The sequence below is a fragment of the Pongo abelii genome, chromosome 11 (genome assembly GCF_028885655.2).
Source record: "Pongo abelii isolate AG06213 chromosome 11, NHGRI_mPonAbe1-v2.0_pri, whole genome shotgun sequence".
Taxonomy (NCBI): Eukaryota; Metazoa; Chordata; class Mammalia; order Primates; family Hominidae; genus Pongo; species Pongo abelii.
In genome coordinates, this window is record NC_071996.2 from 93,177,365 (window position 1) to 93,203,817 (window position 26,453).

General features: G+C 38.1%; 1 protein-coding gene across 14 annotated transcripts in view; it reads right to left on the minus strand.

Annotated features, from left to right (window-relative positions):
- Positions 1-26,453, minus strand: part of HIBCH (3-hydroxyisobutyryl-CoA hydrolase) — a 136,061-nt gene that overhangs the window by 39,981 nt on the left and 69,627 nt on the right. For 11 of the 14 annotated variants that reach the window (XR_008522600.1, XR_008522601.2, XR_010135870.1 and 8 more), the window contains 3 exon segments: positions 25,011-25,097; positions 21,557-21,615; positions 20,301-20,382 (listed from right to left, as the gene is read on the minus strand). Coding sequence is in view for 7 of the 14 variants with exons in the window: in XM_054548780.2 (XP_054404755.1) it covers positions 20,301-20,382; positions 21,557-21,615; positions 25,011-25,097 (228 nt within the window). In the remaining 7 variants the exon portion in view is untranslated. 14 annotated transcript variants of the gene reach the window in all.

The window sequence follows — 26,453 nt, forward strand, 5'->3', positions numbered from 1 at the left end:
GGCAAAAACTGGAAGCACTCCCTTTGAAAACTGGCACAAGACAGGGATGCCCTCTCTCACCACTCCTATTCAACATAGTGTTGGAAGTTCTGGCTAGAGCAATCAGGCAGGGGAAAGAAATAAAGGGTATTCAGTTAGAAAAAGAGGAAGTCAGGCCGGGCGCGGTGGCTCACGCCTGTAATCCCAGCACTTTCGGAGGTCGAGGCAGGCGGATCACCTGAGGTCGGGAGTTCGTTACCAGCCTGACCAACATGGAGAAACACAGTCTCTACTAAAAATACAAAATTAGCCGGGCGTGGTGGCACATGCCTATAATCCCAGCTACTAGGGAGGCTGAGGCAGGAGAATCGCTTGAACCTGGGAGGCGGAGGTTGCAGTGAGCCAAGATCGTGCCATTGCACTCCAGCCTGGGCAACAAGAGTGAAACTCCATCTCAAAAAAAAAAAAAAAAAAAAAAAAAAAAAAAAAAAGGAAGTCAAATTGTCCCTGTTTGCAGATGACATGATTACATATTTAGAAAACCCCATCATCTCAGCCCAAAATCTCCTTAACCTGATAAGCAACTTCAGCAAAGTCTCCGGATACAAAAATCACACGCTTTCCTATACACCATTAACAGACAAACAGAGAGCCAAATCATGAGTGAACTCCCATTCACAATTGCTTCAAAGAGAATAAAATACCTAGGAATCCAACTTACAAGGGATGTGAAGGACCTCTTTAAGGAGAACTACAAACCACTGCTCAACGAAATAAAAGAGGACACAAACAAATGGAAGAACATTCCATGCTCATGGATGGGAAGAATCAATTCGTGAAAATGGCCATACTGCCCAAGGTAATTTATAGATTCATGCCATCCCCATCAAGCTACCAATGACTTCCTTCACAGAATTGGAAAAAACTACTTTAAAGTTCATATGGAACCAAAAGAGAGCCCACATTGCCAAGTCAATCCTAAGCCAAAAGAACAAAGCTGGAGACATCACTCTACCTGACTTCAAACTATACTACAAGGCTACAGTAACCCAAACAGCATGGTACTGGTACTAAAACAGAAATACAGACCAATGGAACAGAACAGAGCCCTCAGAAATAATACTACACATCTACAACCTTGACGAACCTGACAAAAAGAAGAAATGGGGAAAGGATTCCCTATTTAATAAATGGTGCTGGGAAAACTGGCTAGCCATATGTAGAAAGGTGAAACTGGATCCCTTCCTTACACCTTATACAAAAATTAATTCAAGATGGATTAAAGACTTAAATGTTAGACCTAAAACCATAAAAACCCTAGAAGAAAACCTAGGCAATACCATTCAGGACATAGGTATGGGCAAGGACTTCATGACTAAATCACCAAAAACAATGGCACAAAAGCCAAAATTGACAAATGGGATCTAATTAAACAGCAAAAGAAACTACCGTCAGAGTGAACAGGCAACCTACAGAATGGGAGAGAATTTTTACAATCTACCCATCTGACAAAGGGCTAATATCCACAATCTACAAAGAACTTAAACAAATTTACAAGAAAAAAAATCAAACAACCCCATCAAAAAGTGGGCAAAAGATATGAACAGACACTTCTCAAAAGAAGACATTTATGCAGCCAACAGACACTTGAAAAAATGCTGATCATCACTGGCCATCAGAGAAATGTAAATCAAAACCACAATGAGATACCAACTCACACCAGTTAGAATGACGATCATTAAAAAGTCAGGAAATGACAGGTGCTGAAGAGGATGTGGAGAAACAGGAACACTTTTACACTGTTGGTGGGACTGTAAACTAGTTCAACCATTGTGGAAGACAGTGTGGCAATTCCTCAAGGATCTAGAACTATAAATACCATTTGACCCAGCCATCCCATTACCAAGTATATACCCAAAGGAGTATAAATTATGCTGCCATAAAAACACATGCACACATATGTTTATTGTGGCACTATTCACAATAGCAAAGACTTGGAACCAACCCAAATGTCCAACAATGATAGACAGGATTAAGAAAATGTGGCACATATACACCATGGAATACTATGCAGCCATAAAAAAGGATGAGTTCATGTCCTTTGTAGGGACATGGATGAAGCTGGAAATCATCATTCTCAGCAAACTATCACAAGGACAGAAAACCAAACACCACATGTTCTCACTCATAGGTGGGAATTGAACAAAGAGAACATTTGGACACAGGGCGGGGAACACCACACACCGGGGACTGTTGCGGGGTGGGGGGGGAGGGGGGAGGGATAGCATTAGGAGATATACCTAATGTAAATGATGAGTTAATGGGTGCAGCACAGCAACATGGCACATATACATAAGTAACAAAGCTACACGTTGTGCATATGTACCCTAGAACTTAAAGTATAATTTTAAAAAAAAAGAGAGAACACAGACTGTTCTAGAAAATTTGATAAATTATTGGGACTTGGATCTTTAGCTATGCCAGAAATGTGTATTGATATAATTTTGTACCCATACAACCTAGTGAACACATTTCTGCTTCTTATGGAACACTGGTCAGTGGCTCAACCCATTTATCTGACCCTTTAAAGATTTGTTTAAAGATTGGGGGAAGGAAAATCAGTTGTCTCCTATTGTCAAAGAGACAACTTCTTTTCTCCTTTACCAAACAATTCATATTCTCATTTCAATTCAAAAATATTGCTGAGCACTACAATGCACTACAGGGGAGACAATAACAGAGAGGACGTGATTCTTGCACTTAAAGAGCATTATCAGAACTATAATCACTGCCCTTTGGGTAACACCCCAAACAACCCTTCTTTTCACAAGTTTTATCAAGACATGGGAAATTTCTAACAAAAGGAAAACTCAGGATATTGCCTTTGCCACTCCCTTCAAAAGTCTCCCAGAATACCCAATAATATACAGCGTGACATGCATACTGTACGGGGTATGCAAAGGTAGAGGCTATATCCTGAGATTTCCTATGTATCTCCTATTGGTTCTATTTCTCTGGAGAACCCTAATATAGAACTCTAATTGTTTGGAATTCATGTATATTTAGATCATTTTACTTTTAAAAAATGCATTAAAAACAGAACTGATATTGACTTCCATTAAGTACAGAGTAGAGACAATGAACAGCAAATGAGGGTTTAAGAGCCTAATTAAAGAAAACAAATTGGCTTATCTCCTATCCAACTCAAAGGAATGCTTAAAGGTATAGGAAGAATATACATGGGTGTAATTTTGCTCTCCTCTGAATAAAGGCTATAGCATATTTCCAATCTGCTAACATGCTGTGAGATAAACTTTCTAATCCTTCAATTCAGAAACCAAATTCACTATTTCTAAAAACTTTCTTTGAACTGCTAAAAATACCATCAAGAAAAAAGTGTAAGCAAGCCACAGACGGCAACCAATAAAGTAATATTCAACGTTCTTTCCACATTACAGAGATCAGAGGGGAGGATAAAGCATTTGTTCATATTATATTAAAGAAATAATATGAATTGCAGATTTTTTTAAACACTTGCAAGGCACAAGAGAAATAAATCAGTGCAAAACAGGTCAAAACATACATTACCTGAAAGCACTTTCAGCAGAAACAATGTTTTCTACAAGGGCAAATAGTGCACAGCAAATAAAACTAAACTAAGAGACACTACTATTAGAAGCATCTTATATGGCTGGATTTTTTTTTTTTTTTAAGGAAAATCTAAAACAGTCTATCCAATCACTTTTTTAACAAGTACGTAAAAACATAACAGTTAAATTGACAGGTAGCAAAAGTCCAAAATTTCTATTCTGCATTATGGTTGGTTACTGTAGAGAGCTTGTAATGAAATCTCTCATATATGCCTGTTCACAATCTTCTGAATACCTTCTCCACATTTTAATAGTTGCCTCTGTTGTAAGCTCCCCATTCTAATCAGTAAAATTAAAGGGTTTCTGTTTGGGTCCCCCAACGCTTTTGTAAGCTGTCTGTGCTGTCTGTGCCCCTTAATAAAACATTTTCTGCTTAAGAGTACCTGGTGTGAACTCTCTTTTCTACAACTAAGAATTCTGACCAATAAACAGCCTGAAAATATAAAGATGAAAAAATAAAGTAAATGGGGATGGTGGGTGGAAGAGAGAGGAAAAAAAAAAACAGTAGTAGTAAAAAAGGAATCATTACAGGTACCACAGACATCAAAAGATATTATGAACAACATTTCCAATAAATCTGACAACTTAAATAAAAGTCATGTATTCTTTATTAAAGAAATATAATCTTGGCTCACGTCTGTAATCCCAGCACTTTGGGAGGCCAAGGTGGGCAGATCACAAGATCAGGAGTTCGAGACCAGCCTGGCCAATAAGGTGAAACCCCATCTCTACTAAAAATACAAAAATTAGCTGGGTGTGGTGGCACGTGCCTATATTCCCAGATACTCTGGAGGCTGAGGCAGAAGAATCACTTGAACCCAGGAGGTGGAGGCTGCAGTGAGCCAAGATCGCGCCACTGCACTCCAGCCTGGGCAAGAGAGCAAGACTCAGTCTCCAAAAAAAAAAAAATATATATATATATATATGTATATATATAATCTATAATTACAAACTTTCTCGCAAAGGAAACTTCAGTCCCAGATGGCTTTACTAATAAAATTCGTATTTTAAATTTATATAAACTTTTCCAGAGAACAGGGAAAACAGGAAACCTTTCCTACTTTGTTGTATGAGTCTAGCATAATCTTATTACTAAAACTTGACATGACAATTACAAGAAAAATTATAGACCAATCTCTCATAAACATAATGCAAAAATCCTAAACAACATACTAGCAAATCAAATCCAACAATATGTAAAACACGTATCATGAAAAAATAAGGCTTCTTCCAGAAATACAAAATTCGTTCTTTCAAAAGCCATTGTCCCAGAAACAGACTCCCATCTATCTACAATGTCATTTGATTTTTGACAAAAGACACCAATGAAATCCAATGGGGAAGAAAGAAGTCTTTTCAACAAACTGTGCTGGAACAATTATATAATAACGTGGGAAAAAATTAACCTGACTTCTATATTTTACACTATGCACAAAAAATTAACGTGAGATAGATCTAGACCTAAACAAAAAAGCAGTAACTAGAAATCTTCCAGAAGAAAGCACAGGAAGATATTCTGCAAGTAGCTAAAGTTTTCTTACGACACAGAAATCAATACTCATAAAAGAGAAAAACAAAGATAAATTAGACTTCCTCAAAATTAAAAACATTTGATCATCGAAAATTACTGTAATTTACATTAATAAAGGGCAAAAATCATATGATCATCTCAATAGATGCAGCAAAATAAGCATGATAAAATCCAACACTCATTCAAAACAGTAATTACCGAAAAAGCTCTTTACCAACTAGGCATAGAATGAACTTCTTCACACTGATAAAGAATATCCACAGAAAACCTACAAAACTCAACATTTTTAATGTTCTTAAAAGCTTTCTCCTTAAGACTGGGAATAAGACAAAGATAGCTATCATCACCTCTATTGAACATTTTGTTGGCAGTGCTAGCCAGTATAGGAAGCTGGTGAGAAGGGGGAAATAAAGGGGGTATGAGAGGGAGGGAGGAAGGGAGAGAGGGAGGGGAGAAGAAAAGGAAAAGAAGGAATAAAGGAAGAATGAAATATGACATTATGTATACAAATGATGAAAATTCAAACTAATCTGCAAACCATAAATAACTCACTTAAAAAATAAGTGAGTTTAGCAAAATCATTAGGTATAAGGTCAAAACATAAAACTTAATTTCAGGGCAGCATGGTGGCTTACACATGTAATCCTAACACTTTGGGAGGTCAAGGTGTGTGGAACACCTGAGGCCAACAGTTCAAGACCAGCCTGACCAACATGGTGAAACCCAGTCTACTAAAAACTACAAAAATTAGCTGGGCATGGTGGCGGGTGCCTGTAATCCCAGCTACTTGGGAGGCTGAGGCAGGAGAATCCTTTAAACCCGGGACGTGGAGTTTGCAGTGAACTGAGACTGTGCCACTGCATTCCAGCCTCGGCGACAGAGCAAGACTCCATCTCAAAAAAATTTTTTTTAATTTCAATTTTATTTCTATATATCAAAAAATAGAAAATTAAATTTTAAAATGACACCATTTAAACATACATCAAAAAACACCAAATATCTAGGGATAAATCCAATGAAATATGTGCAAGCAAAAGTCTTCCACAAAGAAGATTCAACACCTACTTCCCTTTTGGGAGTCTGGAATTGAGGTATGTGCTAAAAGCAGAATGCCTACACTACCAGTCCCCAATAAAAGTCCTGTGCACCAAGTCTCTAATGTACTTCACAAGATCTCAACTAGTTGCTGGAGGTGCAAGTATCCACTGGAAGAGGACTCTTAGGCACTTACACCTGATTTCCTCCAGACTCCACAATCTGTGCCTTTCCCTTTGCTGATTCTGGTTTGTATTCTTTTGCCACAAGAGTACAACTATACGTTGGTGCAGAAGCAATTGTAGTTTTTGCCATTACTTTTATGACAAAAAACATAATAATAGAGGCCGGGTGTGGTGATTCATGCCTGTAATCCCAGCACTTTGGGAGGCCGAGGCAGGCAGATCACGAGGTCAGGAGATCGAGACCACCCTGGCTAACATGGTAAAAACCCATCTCTACTAAAAATACAAAAAATTAGCCAGGTGTGGTGGCGGGCGCCTGTAGTCCCAGCTACTTGGGAGGCTGAGGCAAGAGAATGGCATGAACCCAGGAGGCGGAGCTTGCAGTGAGCCGAGATCATGCCACTGCACTCCAGCCTGGGTGACAGAGCGAGACTCCATCTCAAAAAATAAAAAATAAAAAACAAAAAACAAAACGTAATAATATATATATGTTGAGTCCTGTGAGTCCTTCTAGTGGGTTGCCAAACTCAGGAGTGATCTTGGGGACCCTTGACATAGAGGGCAATGAACCATTGCCTTTTAGCTTCCAATATTGTTGAGAAACCTGAAGCCTTCATATGTAACATCTTTTATTCCTTAAAAACTTGGAGGAACAGTGATTTCTTAAAAAGGATATAAAAGAACTATAAAGGAAAAAAGGATAAGCTGGATTACATTAAAATTAACATTTTCTGTTCATCAAATGACATCACTGAGAGAGAAAAGGCAAGTCACAGAAAAGAAGCTGATATGGTTTGGCTGTGGTCCCCACCCAAATCACATCTTAAATTCCCACGTGTTGTGAGAGAGACCCAGTGAAAGGTAACTGAATCATATGGGCAGATCTTTCCCATGCTGTTCTCATGATAGTGAATAAGTCTCACAAGATCTGATGGTTTTATAAAAAGGAGTTTCCCTGCACAAGCTCTCTCTTCCACGTGACTTGCTCCTCCTTGCCTTCTGCCATAATTTTGAGGTTCCCCAGCCTCATTGAAATATAAGTCCATTAAACTTCTTTCTTTTGTAAATTGCCTGGTCTGGGGTACGTCTTTATCAGCAGCGTGAAAAGAGATGAATACAGAGGATAATACATGCAATATGTATTATCAGACAAAGGATTTACATCCAGGAGGATTCCTACAAATTAATCATAAAGATTTAACAGGAACTTCATAAGAAAGACTACTCACATGGACGATAAATATATGAAATGGTGTTCAACTTCATTAATCATCATGGAAATGCAAATTAAAACCATAATGTCATGCTATTTTATATATCCCAGAAAGATTAAAATGAAAAAGACAATATCAAATGTTGGGCTGGGTATGGTGGGTCACGCCTGTAATCCCAGCACTTTGGGAGGCCGAGGCAGGTGGATCACATGAGGTTAGGAGTTAGAGACCAGCCTGGCCAACATGGTGAAACTCCAACTCTACTAAAAATGCAAAATTAGCCAGGAGTGGTGGCACATGCCTGTAATCCCAGATACTTGGGAGGCTGAGACAGGAGAATAGCTTAAACATGGGACGTGGAGCTTGGAGTGAGCTGAGATTGTGCCATTGCACTCCAGCTTGGGCAGCAAGAGTGAAACTCCATCTCAAAAACAACAACAACAACAACAAAATGCTGGTGAGAATGCGGAGCAACTAGTACTTGAATGTAAACTGATAACAACTATATGAGAAAATTATTTAACAGTAACTACCGAAGATGAATATACAGCTACCTGATGATTTTACAGCACTACTTCTGGGTATATAACCCATAGAAATGTGTGTCTATGTTACCACAAGGCCAAAACTGTTCACAGCAGGATTAACTCTAACAGTAAAATCCTACAAATAACTTCAAATGTCCAACAGTAGAAATGAATAAGTGAACTGCAATACATCAAACAACGGAGCATCTTAGAATGAACAAACTACTGTCATGTAAGTACAATCTGGATGAATCTCACAAATATAATGCTGAGCAAAAGAAACTAGACACAAAATGATACAATTTCATTTATATAAAATTAAAACAATCACACCTGTAATCCCAGCACTTTGGGAGGCCAAGGCGGGTGGATCAACTGAGGTCAGGAGTTCAAGACCAGACTGACTAATATGGTGAAACCCCATCTCTACTAAAAAATACAAAAATTAGCCAGGTATGGTGGCGGGCACCTGTAATCCCAGTTACTCGGGAGGCTGAGGCAGGAGAATTGCTTGAACCTGGGAGGTGGAGGTTGCAGGGAGCCAAGATCACACCATTGCACTCCAGCCTGGGTGACAGAGCAAGAATCTAAAAAAAAAAAAAACACTCAAACAAAACGTATGGTGTGAGAAACCAGTATAATGGTTATGTATTCTGGAGAAGAGGTAGTGAGTGGGAGGGCACACAAGTAAGACATCTGGGGCACTCTGTAAATGTTTCTTTGTGGCAGACTGCCACAATTACTACTTCAGACCTTCACTACGACAGTTACTACCGTTACTACTTGAGATTGTCATTACGAGACTGAATGAAGGGGGATGAACATAGAAATGAAAACTTAGGACAAAATTAACTATTTTAAAGGAAGGGGCCAGGGGAAGAAGAAGAGGGCTTCCCACTTCTAGTGAGCAAAGGCAGTGCCTGAGCTTCTTCAGCCCTTTGTATTTATTGGGTAACAAGAGCAAGGAGGAAGACGTAATGATTGCTCAGCTGCTTAATTGATCACAGGTTCATATTATTACTAACAGGCTTCAGATGTACCGAATCTCAAGAAACATTGCACTTGGGGCATGACTGCCCTCAGCATTCCTTATGGGTGATATACGCAGTTTGTCAGTTTGTCAACATTCTGCATTTATGAGAACAGTTTGTTGTTTACTCATATAGCCTCCAGTGGTAGGATACTGAGTTGATCACGACCCTCAATCTTTCAGCCTCCAACATTTCTTTTGTTCATGTGTGAAAAAAATTGAGGTATAAATATATGATTTCTGTATTTTTCTGTATGTTACACTTTAAAAACATGAGTTCTTAAAATATGCATACTCAGAAAAAACTCACAGAATTCAAGCAGTTAAGTATAACATAAGGACCATTACAATCTGCCCCCAGTCATCTTTTTGGCCGTATTTCCTGGTATGTTACTCCTTGTTCCTTGCTCTGCACTTTCCAAACATTTGTCTAAGTATGTGGTATTCTCTCTGGAATACCCTTTGGCACCTGGCAACTCACATAGACTTTGCTCAGATTACACTTCCTCATGAGGCCTCTCAGAATCCCTCCATCGTTTTATGGACATCCATAATAATGTGTGCCTCTACTTTAGACGCACTTGCCACACTGCATTGTAATTGTTTATATGTGTGTTCCACTAGATTGCAAACTCCCTGAGAACAGATACTGGATTGTCATTTTCATACTTCAGTGGCTGCTATGGCAACATTCATTCATTCATCATACCTATCATATGAAATATTTTGTCATAGGTGTCAGGAGATAAGGGTTAAGCAAGCTTCCAGGAGTTAATGGCGTGTGCTAGATATCACTCAATAAAGCAAAAGGTAAGAGGTTGACAGAAAAAGACATAACAGAATGGAGACAAGCAGACAGAGGTGCACAGACCTTCATGGAGTAACTGCCATTTTAAGGTATTTTACAATATTGCCACTAAAGATCTGGAGCTGTGTTGTGTTGTTGTAAGGCTTAAATGGGAAATATCTCTTGGCATTTGTCCTCAGGGTTAAATGAAACTAAGCTGAAGGTAAAATTTAATTCACAAGTATTTTAAGTTACATCATCTGTTATAGTGAAACCAAGCGACAAAAGCTCTATTATACTCTGTTAAATAGTCTTTAATTTTTTAAGCTAGTTTAAATCAAACATATTTAAGAGTTATGTTCTGCTTTGAATTGTAAATATTTTTCTAAGTAATCATCTTAAACCTTATAAACATATATCTATAAATCATTTCCAGAAGTGTTCCGACTGACAATAAACTGATACAAATACAAAATAATTAAGAACAAGTCAATGTCTATTTCATTGACTAGTGCAGTTTCACAGAAATATTTCTATTTTTTAGTATATTTTCACCAATCTGAAATGTCATTATTACTATATAAAGACCAAAACAGACCTTCAAAACATGGCACTAATATTCTTTTTCGTATCTACAATAAAAGGCTTAGAGCCAGTGCAAGAAGGCTGCCTTTTGCAACCTGATCTTAAGACTTTTCTGGTAATTTCTTAAAGGCATTAACAATTTATATAAAATGAAAAGATACTATCTAAAGATGCAAGTACTACTATTTTATGTTTCCTAAATGCCAATGATAGCATTTAAGGGTCGCTAAGGCCCATCAGTGAACTAGAAAACTGTTTTCTCTTTTGTCTACATAAACTGATGGATTTTCCCCTTTATCATACTCTTTCCCCAAAGCACAATGTATCCATCAAAACTGGTATTAAACTGCTCTTATTAATAGCAATAAATGGTATACTATAATGGGTACATTCAGCAAATATAATGCATACATTTATAGGCCAAACTGTTAGTATGTCATTTTATTTTTTAAATAGTTCTACTGATGTTAAGTTATATACAATAAAATTCACTTAGCTTAAGTGCATGGTTCTATGAGTTTTGATAAGTGTATACAGTTGTATAATTAGCCCCACAATCAAGATATAGAACATTTCTAACACTCCAAAGAGTTCTCCTTACCCCCTGGCAACTGATCTATTTTCTATTCAAATACTTTTATCTTTTCTAGAATTTCATAAAAATAAAGCCATACAATGAGTGGTCCTTTGCATCTACCATCTTTTGTTGACATACTGCTTCCAAGATTTATCATGTTGTGTGTAGCAGCAGCTCATTCCTTCTTAGAGAAGTAGTATTCTGTTGTATAAATATATCACAATAAGTTTATTCAGTAATTAACATGCATTCAGCTGTTTCTAGATTTTGGCTATTATGAACAAAGTTCCAATGAACATGTAAATATAAGCATTTGTGTGGACTCGTGTTTACACTTTTTTGGATAAATCTCGCAGAGTGGGGCTGTTGGGTCTTGGTGAGTTTATGTTTAACTTTGTAAGAAACTGCCAAACTGCATTCTTGCAGCAATGTGTAAGTTCTAGGTGCCCCACATTTATATATGTGTATATATATATACACATATATATACACACATATATATATACACACATATATATACATACATATATATATACACACATATATATACATATATATACACACATATACACACATATATACACATATATATACACACATATATATACATATATATATACACACGAGTGCAGAACGTGCAGGTTTGTTACATAGGTATACACGTGCCATGGTGGTTTGCTGCACCCATTAACCCGTCATCTAGGTTTTAAGCCCCTCATATATTAGGTATTTGTCCTAATGCTCTCCCCTTCCCTTTGCCCCCTACCCTGACGGGCCCCAGTGTGTGATGTTCCCCTCCCTGTGTCAATATGTTCTCACTGTTCAACTCCCACTTATGAGTGAGAACATGTGGTGTTTGGTTTTCTATTCTTGTATTAGTTTGCCGAGAATGATGGTTTCCAGCTTCATCCACGTCCCTGCAAAGGACATGAACTCATTCTTTTTTTTACAGCTGCATAGTATTCCATGGTGTATATATGCCACATTTTCTTTATCCAGTCTCTCATTGATGGGCATTTGGGTTGATTCCAAGTCTTTGCTATTGTAAATAGTGCTGCAATAAACATACGTGTGCGTGTCTTTACAGTAGAATGATTTATAATCCTTTGGGTATATACCCAGTAAAGGGATTGCTAGGTTCTAGATCCTTGAGGAATTGCCACATTGTCTTCCACAATGGTTGAACTAATTTACACTCCCACCAACAGTGTAAAAGCGTTCCTATTTCTCCGCATCCTCGCCAGTATCTGTTGTTTCCAGACTTTTTAATGATCTCCATTCTAACTGGTGTGAGATAGTTATCTCATTGTGGTTTTGATTTGCATTTCTCTAAGGATCAGTGACAATTAACTTTTTTTCATATGTTTGTTGGCCATGTAAATGTCTTCTTTTGTTTGTTGTGAGAGGGAGTCTTGCTCTTGTCACCCAGGCTGGAGGGCAGTAGGGTGATCTTGGCTCACTACAACCTCTGCCTCCCGGGTTCAAGCGACTTTCCTGCCTCAGTCTCCACAGTAGCTGGGATTATATATGCGCTCTACCACACCTGGCTAATTCTTGCACTTTTAGTAGAGACACGGTTTCACCATATTAGTCAGACTGGTCCTGAACTCTTGACCTCGTGATCCGCCCGCTACAGCCCCCCAAAGTGCTGGGATTACAGGCGTGAGCCACCACGCCCGGCCATAAATGTCTTCTTTTGAGAAGTGTCTGTTCACATCCTTCACCCACTTCTTGATGGGGTTGTTTTTTTCTTGTAAATTTAAGTACCTTGTAGATTCTAGATATTAGACCTTCAGATGGATAGACTGCAAAATTTTTCTCCCATTCTGTGAGCTGCCTGTTCACTCTGATGAGAACTTCTTTTGCTGTACAGAAGCTCTTTAGTTTAATTAGATCCTATTTCTCAATTCTGGCTTTTGTTGCAATTGCTTTTGGTGGTTTAGTCATGAAGTCTTTGCCCATGACTATGTCCTGAATGGTATTGCCTAGGTTCTCTTCTAGGGTTTTTATGGTTTTAGGTCTTACGTTTAAGTCTTTAATCCATCTTGAATTAATTTTCGTATAAAGTGTAAGGAAGGGGTCCAGTTTCAGTTTTCTGCATATGGTTAGCCAAGTTTCCCAACAACATTTATTAAATACGGACTCCTTTCCCCATTGCTTGTTTTTGTCAGGTTTGTCAAAGATCAGATGGTTGTAGATGTGTGGTGTTATTTCTGAGTCCTCTGTTCTGTTCCATTGGTCTATATATCTGTTTTGGTACCACTATACCATGCTGTTTTGGTTACTGTAGCCTTGTAGTATAATTTGAAGTCAGGTAGCATGATGCCTCCAACTTTGTTCTTTTTGCTTAGGATTCTCTTGAGTACACGGGCTCTATTTTGGTTCCATATGAAATTTAGTTTTTTCTAGATCTGTGAAAAAAGTCAATGGTAGCTTGATGGGAATAGCACTGAATCTAAAAATTACTTTGGGCAGTATGGCCATTTTCATGATATTGATTCTTCCTATCCATAAGCATAGAATGTTCATCCATTTGTGCCCTCTCTTACTTCCTTGAGCAGTGGTTTGTAGCTTTTTTTTTTTTTTTTTTTTTGAGACAGTTTCCCTCCTGTTGCCCAAGCTGGAGTGCAATGGTATGGTCTCAGGTCACTGCAACCTCTGCCTCCTGGGCTCAACTGATTCTCCTGTCTCAGCCTCCTGAGTAGCTGGGATTATAGGCATATGCCACCACACTCAGCTAATTTTTGTATTTTTAATAGAGACAGGGTTTCACCATGCTAGCCAGGCTGGTCTCGAACTCCTGACCTCCAGTGATCTGCCTGCTTCGGCCTCCCAAAGTGCTAGGATTACAGGCGTGAGCCACCGCACCTGGCCTTGAAATATTTTTTATTGTTGTGTCTCTGCCAGGTTTTGGTATCAGGATGAGGCTGGCCTCATAAAATGAGTTAGGAAGGAGTCCCTCTTTTTGTATTCTTTGGAATATTTTCAGAAGGAATGGCACTAGCTCCTCTTCATACCTCCGGCAGAATTCGGCTGTGAATCTGTCTAGTCCTGGGCTTTTTTTGGTTGGTAGGCCATTAATTACTGCCTCAATTTCAGAACTTGTTATTGCTCTATTTAGGGATTTGACTTCTTCCTGGTTTAGTCCTGGGAAGGTGTATGTGTCCAGGAATTTATCCATTTCTTCTAGATTTTCTAGTTTATTTGTGGAGAGGTGTTTACAGCATTCTCTGATGGTAGTTTGCATTTCTGTGGGATCAGTGGTGATATCCCCTTTATCATTTTTTATTGTGTTTATTTGAGTCTTCTCTCTTTTCTTCTTTATTAGTCTGGCTAGTGGTCTATTTTGTTAACCTTTTCAAAAACCAGCTCCTAGATTCATTGATTTTTTTGAATCTTTATCTCCTTCAGTTTATCTCCTTCTTTATCTCCTTCAGTTCTGCTTTTTTAGTTCCTGTCTTCTGCTAGTTTTTGAATCTGTTTGCTTTTGTTTCTCTAGTTCTTTTAACTGTGATGTATCTTTATCTCCTTCAGTTCTGCTTTTTTAGTTTTTATCTCCTTCAGTTCTGCTTTTTTAGTTCCTGTCTTCTGCTAGTTTTTGAATCTGCTCTTGTTTCTCTAGTTCTTTTAACTGTGATGTAAGGGTGTCGATTTTAGATCTTTTCCACTTTCTGATGTGGGCATTTAGTGCTATAAATTTCCCTCTAAACACTGCTTTAGCTGTGTTGTGATTCTGGTACGTTGTGTCTTTGTTCTCATCGGTTTCAAATAACTTATTTCTGCCTTAATTTCGTTATTTACCCAGTAGTCATTCAGGAGCAGGTTGTTCACTTTCCATGTATTGTGCGGTTTTGAGTGAGTTTCTTAATCCTGAGTTCTAATTTGATCGCACTGCAGTCTGAGAGACTGTTATGATTTCCGTTCTTTTGCATTTGCTGAGGAGTGTTTTACTTCCAATTATGTGATTGATTTTAGAATAAGTGCTATGTGGTACTGAAAATAATGTATATTATGTTGATTTGGGGTAGACAGTTCTATAGATGTCTATTAGGTCCACTTGGTCCAGAGCTGAGCTCAAGTCCTGAATATCCTTGTTAATTTTCTGTCTCATTGATCTAACATTGGAAGTAGGGTGTTCAAAGTCTCTCACTATTATTGTGTGGGAGTCTAAGCCTCTTTGAAGGTCTCTAAAAACTTGCTTTATGAATCTGGGTGCTCCTGTATTGCTGCATATATATTTAGAATAGTTAGCTTTTCTTGCTACATTGATCCCTTTACCATTATGTAATGCCTTTGTCTTTTTTAACTGCTTTTGGTTTAAAGTCTGTTTTATCAGAGACTAGGATTGCAACCCCTGCTTTTTTGCTTTCCATTTGCTTGGTAAATATTCCTCCATCCCTTTATTTTGAACCTATATGTGTCTTCGCATGTGAGATGGGTCTCCTGAATACAGCACACCAATGGGTCTTGACTCTTTATCCAATTTGCTAGTCTGTGTCTTTTAAATGGGTGCATGTAGCCCATTTACATTTAAGGTTAATATTGTTATATGTGAATTTGATCATGTCATCATGATGCTAGCTGGTTACTTTGCCCATTAGTTGATGCAGTTTCTTCATAGTGTTGTTGGTCTTTATATTTTGGTATGTTTTTGCAGTGGCTGGTACTAGTCTTTCCTTTCCATATTTAGCGCTTCCTTCAGAAGCTATTGTAATACAGGCCTGGTAGTGACAAAATCTCTCAGCATTTGCTCATCTGGAAAGGATTTCCTTTCTCCTTCACTTATGAAGCTTAGTTTGGCTGGATATGAAATTCTGGGTTGAAAATTCTTTTCTTCAAGAATGTTGAATATTGGCCCCCACTCTCTTCTGGATTGTATGGTTTCTGCACAGGGATCTGCTGTTAGTCTGATGGGCTTCCCTTTGTGCGTAACCCGACCTTTCTCTCTGGCCGCCCTTAACATTTATTCCTTCATTTCAACTTTGGAGAATCTGAAGATGATGTGTCTTGGGGTTGCTCTTCTCAAGGAGTATCTTTGCGGCGTTCTCTGTATTTCCTGAATTTGAATGTTGGCCTGTCTTGCTAGGTTGGGGAAGTTCTCCTGCACAATATCCTCAAGTGTGTTTTAACTTGACTCCATTCTCCCATCACTTTCAGATACACCAATCAATCCTAGGTTTGGTCTTTTCACATAGTCCCATGTTTCTTGGAGGCTTTGTTCATTCCTTTTCGTTCTCATTTCTCTAATCTTGTCTTCACATTTTATTTAAGTTGATCTTCAATCTCTGATATCCTTTCTTCTGCTTGATTGATTCAGTTATTGATACTTGTTCTTCAAGAAGATTTATGTTCTTCTCTAAACTGGTTATTCTAGTTAGCAGTTCCTGTAACCTTTTATCAATGTTCTTAGCTTCCTTGCATTGGGTTAGACCATGCTCCTTCAGCTCAAAGGAGTCTGTTATTACCCACCTTATGAAGCCTACTTCTGTCAATTCATCAAACTCATTTCCATCCAGTTTTGTGCCCTTGCTGGAGAGGAGTTGTAATCATTTGGAGGAGAAGAGGCATTATGGTTTTTGGAATTTTCAGCATTGTTGCACTGGCTTTTCCTCATCTTCATGTGTTTATCTACCTTTGAGCTTTGATGCTGATGGCCTCTGAATGGGGCTTTTGTTTGGGTGTCCTTTTTGTTGATGTGAGGTGCTTGCTGAAGACAAAGGGAATACAGAATGGGTAGCAGAAGGAGGTAGTCATCAATACTAGCTACAACCATGTGATCAGCTGCAGAAATGGAGACTGTGATTGTCATAAGTATTTCCTCCATCTTTTGCTACAAACATGTTTGTGCATGTATATACTTGTACTAAGAAAATATCTTTATTTCCTTTTCCTTTATCATGTGACATAAGATTTACTGACTTCATATTGGCATTTAAGTACTGCTAACTTTATGTAATAGTATTTGGGTTGGGAATTGGTGCGTTTCTGGTCGTACAAAGGACAGTTGCATTATGTTAGGCATAATTATGACCTTATTATTGTCTTTATTTGAAGACTCAGGAGATGTGTATGGGTTCAAGTTGACAAGGGGTGGACTTGTGATGGTGAATACTGAGTGTCAACTTGACTGGATTGAAGGATACAAAGTATTGATCCTGGATGTGTCTGTGAGGGTGTTGCCAAAAGAGATTAACATTTGAGTCAGTGGGCTGGGCAAGGCAGACCCACCCTTAATCTGGTGGGCACAAACTAATCAGCTGCCAGAGAATATAAAGCAGGCAGAAAAACATGAAAAGGAGAGACTGGCCTAGCCTCCCAGCCTGTATCTTTCTCCCATGCTGGATGCTTCCTGCCCTTGAACATCGGACCCCAAGTTCTTCAGTTTTGAGACTCAGACTGGTCCTCATTGCTCCTCAAGCTTGTAGACAGCCTACTGTGGGACCTTGTGATTGTGCAGGTTAATACTTAATAAACTCCCCTTTATATACATATCTCCTATTAGTTCTTTCCCTCTAGAGAACCCTAATACACCAACTTAAAGTTGGATTCTTTGAATTATAAAATGACTATTGATGTAAACATTCCTGGAAGTTGTTAATAATAACAATCTACTTTTGTGAGTTAGGGAAATAAATGGCTGGTCTACCTGCTCTAATTTATGCCTATCCTTGAAAGTTAACAAAATTCTAATACTGTATAAGATCCCACGGGACAAATTAACTTTGGATTTCCCCCTTAAGAATACAGTAAAAGGCCAGGTGTGGTGGCTCACGCCTGTAATCCCAGCACTTTGGGAAGCCGAGGTGGGTGAATCACTTGAGCCCAGGAGGTCGAGACCAGTCTGGCCAACATGGTGAAACCTTGTCTCACCATGGCTAAAATACAAAAAATTAGCCACCCATGATGGCAAACGCCCATATAGTCCCAGCTACTCAGGAGGTTGAGGTGTGAGGATTGCTTGACCCTGGGAGGCTGAGGCTGCAGTGAGTTGTGACTGCACCACTGTCCTCCAGCCTGGGCAACAGGGCAAGATTCTGTCTCAAAACAACGAAAACAAACAAACAAAATACAGTGACAATGGAGGAAATGTTTTCATCTTTACAGGTAAGACTATCAAAATTTTTTCTCAATATGTTTCCTGACAACTGAAATGCTATGACTACATCTATAAACAGAAAAACATTATGGAATCATGATGTGGAGCCTAATATATATATATATGAAAAATGCTATCAGATGAAGACAAACTAAAACACCTTTTAAGTATAAGGAAACATACCTTTTCTTTCCTTTGTCTAGAAGTCTGAAATACTCCAAGTCTCATAATCATACTAGAGGTCCACAAATGTCAATACCTGATACGTACACATTTATACAAAAATGGCTCTTCTGCTAACAGTTATGTGTCAAAAAGATCAAAGTGTACCTAACACAGAAACACTACATAAGACTCAGAACAGAGCCGTCAGAAATAATGCCACATATCTACAAGTATCTGATCTTTGACAAACCTGACAAAAACAAGAAATGGGGAAAGGATTCCCTATTTAATAAATGGTGCTGGGAAAACTGGCTAGCCATATGTAGAAAGCTGAAACTGGATCCCTTCCTTACACCTTATACAAAAATCAATTCAAGATGGATTAAAGACTTAAATGTTAGACCTAAAACCATAAAAACCCTAGAAGAAAACCTAGGCATTACCATTCAGGACATAGGCATGGGCAAGGACTTCATGTCTAAAACACCAAAAGCAATGGCAACAAAAGCCAAAATTGACAAATGGGATCTAATTAAACTAAAGAGCTTCTGCACAGCAAAAGAAACTACCATCAGAGTGAACAGGCAACCTACAAAATGGGAGAAAATTTTCGCAACCTACTCATCTGACAAAGGGCTAATATCCAGAATCTACAATGAACTCCAACAAATTTACAAGAAAAAAACAAACAACCCCATCAAAAAGTGGGCGAAGGACATGAACAGACACTTCTCAAAAGAAGACATTTATGCAGCCAAAAAACACATGAAAAAATGCTCACCATCACTGGCCATCAGAGAAATGCAAATCAAAACCACAATGAGATACCATCTCACACCAGTTAGAATGGCAATCATTAAAAAGTCAGGAAACAACAGGTGCTGGAGAGGATGTGGAGAAACAGGAACACTTTTACACTGTTGGTGGGACTGTAAACTAGTTCAGCCCTTGTGGAAGTCAGTGTGGCGATTCCTCAGGGATCTAGAACTAGAAATTCCATTCGACCCAGCCATCCCATTACTGGGTATATGCCCAAAGGACTATAAATCATGCTGCTATAAAGACACATGCACACGTATGTTTATTGCGGCATTATTCACAATAGCAAAGACTTGGAACCAACCCAAATGTCCAACAATGATAGACTGGATTAAGAAAATGTGGCACATATACACCATGGAATACTATGCAGCCATAAAAAATGATGAGTTCACGTCCTTTGTAGGGACATGGATGAAATTGGAAATCATCATTCTCAGTAAACTATCGCAAGAACAAAAAACCAAACACCGCATATTCTCACTCATAGGTGGGAATTGAATAATGAGAACACACGGACACAGGAAGGGGAACATCACACTCTGGGGACTGTTGTGGGGGTGGGGGGAGGGGGGAGGGATAGCATTGGAAGATATAAAAAAAAAAAAAAATCAACTGAAAAAAAAAAAAAAAAGACTCAGCTATGGCAAGAGATGGAGTCTCTTGCTTGTTTAAAAAAGATCACTTTTTAATTAAACCTCCTGTTTAGAAAGACCATATTAAGTATAATTTATAGATCAATGTCCCAATTGCAATGTATCATAAGGTGACTAATCTCCAGTGACCCAGCCCTTCTAATTAAAATGTCCCTAAAACCTTCCTCCATAGGACAAGGAGGACTATTTGGAAATGAAGCATGCTTACTAAAGTCCTCTGTTACATTCAAAGGACATAAAACTAGATTGGCTTTGCCCTCAACGACCAGCAGGTAGACATGGCACTTGGATTTAGGTCAAGGTTAGTGGAACTGATTTCTGAAGCTCACTTAAATTTGGGAAAAAAGAAAACATAATGCATGGGCTATGTCACCACCAATGGAGCACTAATACCCCCTTAGAGAGGCTTCCCTGTCACCGGACTTCACTATGTTCACTCAGGGCAGAAAGGATTCCAATATTACCTTCAATTGCTCTAGGGCAAAAGATGAACCATCTTGCTGTAAGTTTTCAATAATTTCTTCCACAGTATTGGCTGAAAAACAACTATAAAAAAAGGAAATGTGATTTCACCAATGTGTAAGTGATTTCCTGTTTCTAACATACTGATGAATCTGAACATAGGCTTTCCCCCACCTCTATTTCAATAATGAAGAATTGTCTAACCTCTTTAACAGGATGTGAAAAGAAAGAGAGCATTGCTTCCCTGGGTAAGCATTAACATAAAATAAAATCTAAATTTTATTTTTTCTTTTGCATTTTTGCATCTGTTATATTTCCATGTAAAGAAATAATTCAGCAATGAAAAATCGATGCTTCTAAATTGTAGAGATGGTTGTCTTATTTTCTAATACTTTTCCTCCTCTTGTTTCCCAAAGCCAGTCTGTCAATCTCTCAAATCATCACACGAAACCTTTTTTGCTGATCGGCTTGATAAGATCTTCAGAGAAGATGAGTTTAAAAAGGTAAAAATTAATACAATTATTATTTTTTAGCTTCTCTTCTCCACTTAAAAAAAAAGATATTTTGCACTAATATAAATTCAAATCACTGCACAAAATCTTTTTGCTGTTCAGCTTGGTAAGATCTTCAGAGAAGATGAATTTACAAAAATAAAAGTTAATTCAATTATTATTTTTCTAGCTGCTCTTCCCCACTTTAAAAAAAAAGGTATTTTGTACTAAGATGAATTCTCATGGTAGATTACTTAAATATAATGAATTTATTTCACCCAGAAAGACAGGGAAAGAAGCTACTTTCAAAGGTAAGTGAAAAAAAACCCTATGCTGGCCAGGCATCACGCCTGTAATCCCAGCACTTTGCGAGGGTGAGGAGGGCGAATCACCTTAGGTCAGGAGTTGGAGACCAGCTTGGCCAACATGGCGAAACCCTGTCTCTAATAAAAATACAAAAGTTCGACAGGCATGGTAGCAGGTGCCTGTAGTCCCAGCTACTCAGGAGGCTGAAGCACAAGAATTGCTTGAACCCAGGAGGCGGAGGTTGCAGTGACCTGAGATTGCACCACTGCACTCCAGCCTGGGGGACAGAGCAAGACTCTGTCTCAAAAAAAAAAAAAAAAGAAGGGAAGCTCTATATTGTCTGATCTCAGAATTCAGTGCACTATCAAATACAATGTAATTAAAATGGTAATTATGTTAGCAAATTCATTTTAACATAGTCTTTCTAAAGGAATATATAACTGAGATCTCTTTTTAGGTACCTGTTTATTTTGTCCATGTGTTCCTCAAGTATAAAAGACTTGTCCCGATCAATCTTAGACTGTTTGAAAAGAAAAATCTTTTAATAAATTCGAACACAATTTTTTAATCCTTAAAAATTCATGTTTAATGATACACTTTGTGAAAGACTGTCACTTGTCACTTTCAGTCAAATTACATCTAACTGTCTCATAAATAACTACCACTGTGTGATCAAGATTCAGACAGCATGTAGAACTCTAGACTAGCTCTTAAAAGTATCAATGGCAAAAATGTTCTAGTATTTTTATTTACATGTATAAATATATGTAACCACTATTACATTTGACACATTGTCATTAAAACCTGAAAGGTCAACCTGCCCAAATTTCCATCCTAGCCAGAAATTCCCACCATATACCTGGTATGCCTGCAGCTGTGACCTTCAGGGAGAGAAAACAGCACCTCTCAAGGAGGAGTTCACAAATGCTGGAACAACTGAATAATTAGGTTTCTGTTGTTGTTTTAATTCTGGAACAAAAACCAATGCTAGCATGTTTGTAGTTCTAGTTAATCTCTTTCACCTTAACCACTTCCCACATGACACAGTTTTGTGTCCCCTCATGATCCAGGTCCTTCTCATGGACAAGTTCCAGTTTATCAAGGTCATTCTTCACGTAGGGGACACCTATCTTAGCTGCAGGTGTGGCTGGATGGTAGCAAAGTACAAGAGGGTTCTGCAGGCCCTTGATTGCTTCGGATATACTTTTCTTAATTGGACTAACTCTGAGTTAGTGTTGAGACAGGCCTATGATTGCAGCTGATTTACACTAAGCTCCAATTAAATAAGACTTTTTTTTTTTTTTTACGACCTGTGCCACTGTAGGCTGTGTTTCTCCTATTCTGTACTTATGAATTTAGTACTTTGGGTTAAAACACAAGATTTGCACTTATCTTTATTAAATTTCACATTATTACTACTGAGCAGATCACTCTAAACTCTAAGGGTTGTTTTTTCATCCATATTCTTTTTCCTAATTTAACTTGTTTTTCTTAGTTCTAAATCAACTTGATCAAAATGCTATCAGTGGTCACCAAATCACTTGAGAAAAATGCTGAATAAGCCCAAGATGACTTCCCTACAAACTAACTCCTGTACATTTAGTAGAACTCTTTGATAAGCCCCTTCAACCACCGCAAACCATAATTCATCCCGTATTTACTCAATTCGACAACAGGAGACTATCAAATGCTCTCATAAAACAGGTGAAATCCTCATGTGCTCTGTATTCATATTCTCTCCACCAAGTACTTGGTGGCCCTGCCAATCTGCACTCATGTTCTTCAGTTCTGGGTAATTTTTTTGGTACTATTTCTCCAAATATTTCCTTCCCTCTATCTTGTTTACTATGAATTCCTAATGATTAGATTTTGGACCTCTTGGAATAATACCTCTAGTTTTCCATTCTCTCCCTTTTCTATTTCATTATCCTTTTCTGTTAGAGTTTTCCTCAACCACAGATTTTAATCTGTTCTGGGTTTTTTATTCCCAACTTTTGTTATCATTTTTAAAATTTTACAGGCATAACCACTACCAAGGTCAGCCAGTAGCCATCAACATCTAGGCAAGGCCCTCCAGCAGCAAAACAATTATGACTCACCGAAAGCTCAGATGATCATTAGTATTTTTAGCTAAATTATTTTATAATTATAAATTAATAAGATACGTACTTGTGTTTAGAAATGATGCTCCTGCACACTTAATAGACTACAGTATAGTGTAAAAGTTTTTATGAGCACTGGAAAACCAAAACCTTCATGTGACTAGCTTTATTGCCACGGTGTGGAACCAAATTCAGATTCTCTGAGGCATGCCTATATTATTCTTTGAATTATCTTTATAACATCTGTTGTTGTTTAACAGGTAGAATATTTTCCTCTTAACAGTTATAGATTGGTATTTGTCTTTTTAAGTTTCCTTCTTCTTGCGTTAACTGTTTCCTTCCAGTGCCTTTGTTGTTTGTTTTGGCCTAGGAATATTTGTTTTTCTATGCAAAGCACTAAAATTAGGAAGCTTTGTGTCTAATGTTAATTGCAAGTTATGGGATTCTCAATTGTATATTACATTATAAGACGATCAGGCAAGATGTGTTATTAAGGGGTCCACGAATTTCATTGTCTATGGGTTTTTTTTCTTCCAATGTATTGCTTAAGAGTGGGGTGGGATGCAGCGGTTCTGCAAGCCAACTAGGGAAAAGGGACAGAGGTCTTCCAACTTAGTATATCTCACCTCTCTTCAGTAGGGTACTTCACCAATCTCTACTGTCAGCTAGACCTGCCTGATTTGGTTTCTCTAAGGAGTAAGTCTCTACTCTTCTGCCAGGCTACTGGAAGATAGCTACTCTCAGTTGTACAAGAGGACTTGTGGAGGGGCCAGGTGCAGTGTTCATGGCTATAATCCCAGCACTTTGGGAAGCCGAGGAGGGTGGATCATTTGAGGTCACAAGTTCAAAACCAGCCTGGCCAACATGGTGAAACCCTGTCTCTACTAAAATATAAAAATTAGCTGGACATGGTGGCGCACGCCTGTAATCTCAGCTACTGGGGAGGCTGAAGCATGAGAATCGCTTGAACCTGGAAGGCGGAGGTTGCCATCAGCCAAGATTGCGCCACTGCCCTCCAGCCTAGGTGACAGAGCAAGACTCTGCTTCAAAAAAAAAAAAAAACTTATAATAAATCCTCCTGTTTTTCTGCCCCATTCTACACCCTAGTCTTCAGAGGGACCTGGTCCCTTTAGAAGGGTCTACAGCAAGAATCAGCTGACTTCTTATTGGCTTTCAGAGTTCTTTGGTTTAAGTTAGCAGCACTCATCCTGTTGATTTCAAGCTTCCAAAATACTAACATCTCATGTCTGCCACTGTCTCCTCTTCTGTTCTACTTGTCTTTGTGGGTTTATGCCTTTTTTTATTCACTTATTACAATTTTGAATGGTGTTTTAGGAGGCAGCACGTATTCAATCATGTTTAACTAGAAGTTATGGAGTGTTTTTAAAGATTCTTGGCTCTTACAAGAAAATTTAAGTCAGACAACGTAAGTAAGGAATTAAAAATACATGCTGCAATATACTTTATTAAATATAAATAAATGTCAAGAGTTTCCATCTCCACAAATAGTGTTAACATTGAACACCGTTTACAGAAATGCCAAAATCCTTGCAAAGAATGATCACAAGGCTATGCACTGAAGTTAACCAGCAGTGGGAAGACAGCTATGCAGCTGCACAGGAAAGAAGTCATCTTATTAGCTGGCTATACTAACAACTGTGAAGCACTGATTCTTCCACCACGCTTTAAAGCAAATAAATCCTTAGTACATTTATTTATATTTACAAACTATAATATTCACCAACTGCCAGTTTTTTAATCACTTTCCCTCCCCCTGAATTAAAACCTGAGGTTAGAATATTAACAAGATTACCTCTGTATGGTAATTTTCTAAGACAGATGCAATATTTTCTTTTGAAGGAGATTTCAAGGCTAACAAATCTTCCTCTAACATGGCCAACTAAAGGGGAGGGGGAAAAAAAGGAAAGATCTGAGATCCAGTAGAAACATAGAAAGCTTTATAAATATCTCATCTTCTTTTTTAGAATTCTTGACTTTAAATTATGAGGCTCTCTCTTCAGGTGAATCACTGAAATAAATTTTGACTTAAGTTGAATGAACAGGTATTCCCACACAGCAAATGTAGCCTTCAAAAGAATGGATAAAGATGGAAGAAATTAAGGAGAAATAGAGACTTTTATCTTTGTTTCTCTCAGCCTATTGAGTACTTGGAACCAAAGACCTACATATAAATTTTATTTTATTTTTAATTAATTTTAACCAAAATTGCCACAAATGATTAGTGGCTACCACAGTCAATGCACAACACTATAATATAGCTTCACTTATTTATCCATCTAATCCCTCACTTAATATACCCTACACTGAGCCAAATAGGACTTTTTACTGTTCCCAAAACATAGCTAATGCTTTCTTGCCCCTGTGATTTCATTAAATGTTTCCTTTACCTGACAATACCTTTTCCTGATAATACTCACCTTAAGGCCAGCTGTATTGCAACCTTTATGAAAAGGCTTCTAGTCCTTTCTTACAGGTAAGCTCTTCCTCCTTTCAATTCTTTGAGTATTTTCTTTGTATTATTTTTACACTTACCGTACTTTACCTCTGCCAGATGAGCAAGATGGTTATTTATCTTTTGTACCCACTTATAATCGCATCCCCAAAGTATATTCCTCTTTTTCATATCCTCTATAGCCCTGAGAATGTCTGTCTACTCATTGCAGATACTAGTATTGAACACATTGACAAAGAAAGGGGTTATGCATCAGCTCTCTCTTATCCTAAATTCCACTGTAATCAAGGGTGTCCCTTCTAGACAGGATAATCGCATGCCCATGTTTCCTTCCTGTTATAGCTCAAGGGAAGCATGAGATTACTCAATGTGACTGAAGATGCCTACAACAAGGAGAAAGATCTGAATCTTTGGCCAAACATGATAGAAAGCCTTCATAACAGTGTCTCTGTTCAATTTTGTATGCTTCATACATTTTACAGAATCTGTACCAGTGTGAGAAACAAGACCAAAGCTCATCAACATAAAAATTTCCACAGCCAATTTATAAAGTTTGTGAAGAGAATTCTATTAGTGACCATACAGTACATTTTTATGCTATCCAGCTATTTTACTTCAACGGCCAAAGTGGACGTGTGAGAATAAATCATCATCATTTGTAAAACGTCCTTGGGGGAACTCACATGATAGTCCAACTGTCAGTATAATCTCTGGCATCCTTACCCAAAACAGAAGAATGTTACAGATATGAGGATAAAAAGGGCCATCCTTTATAATATAAAA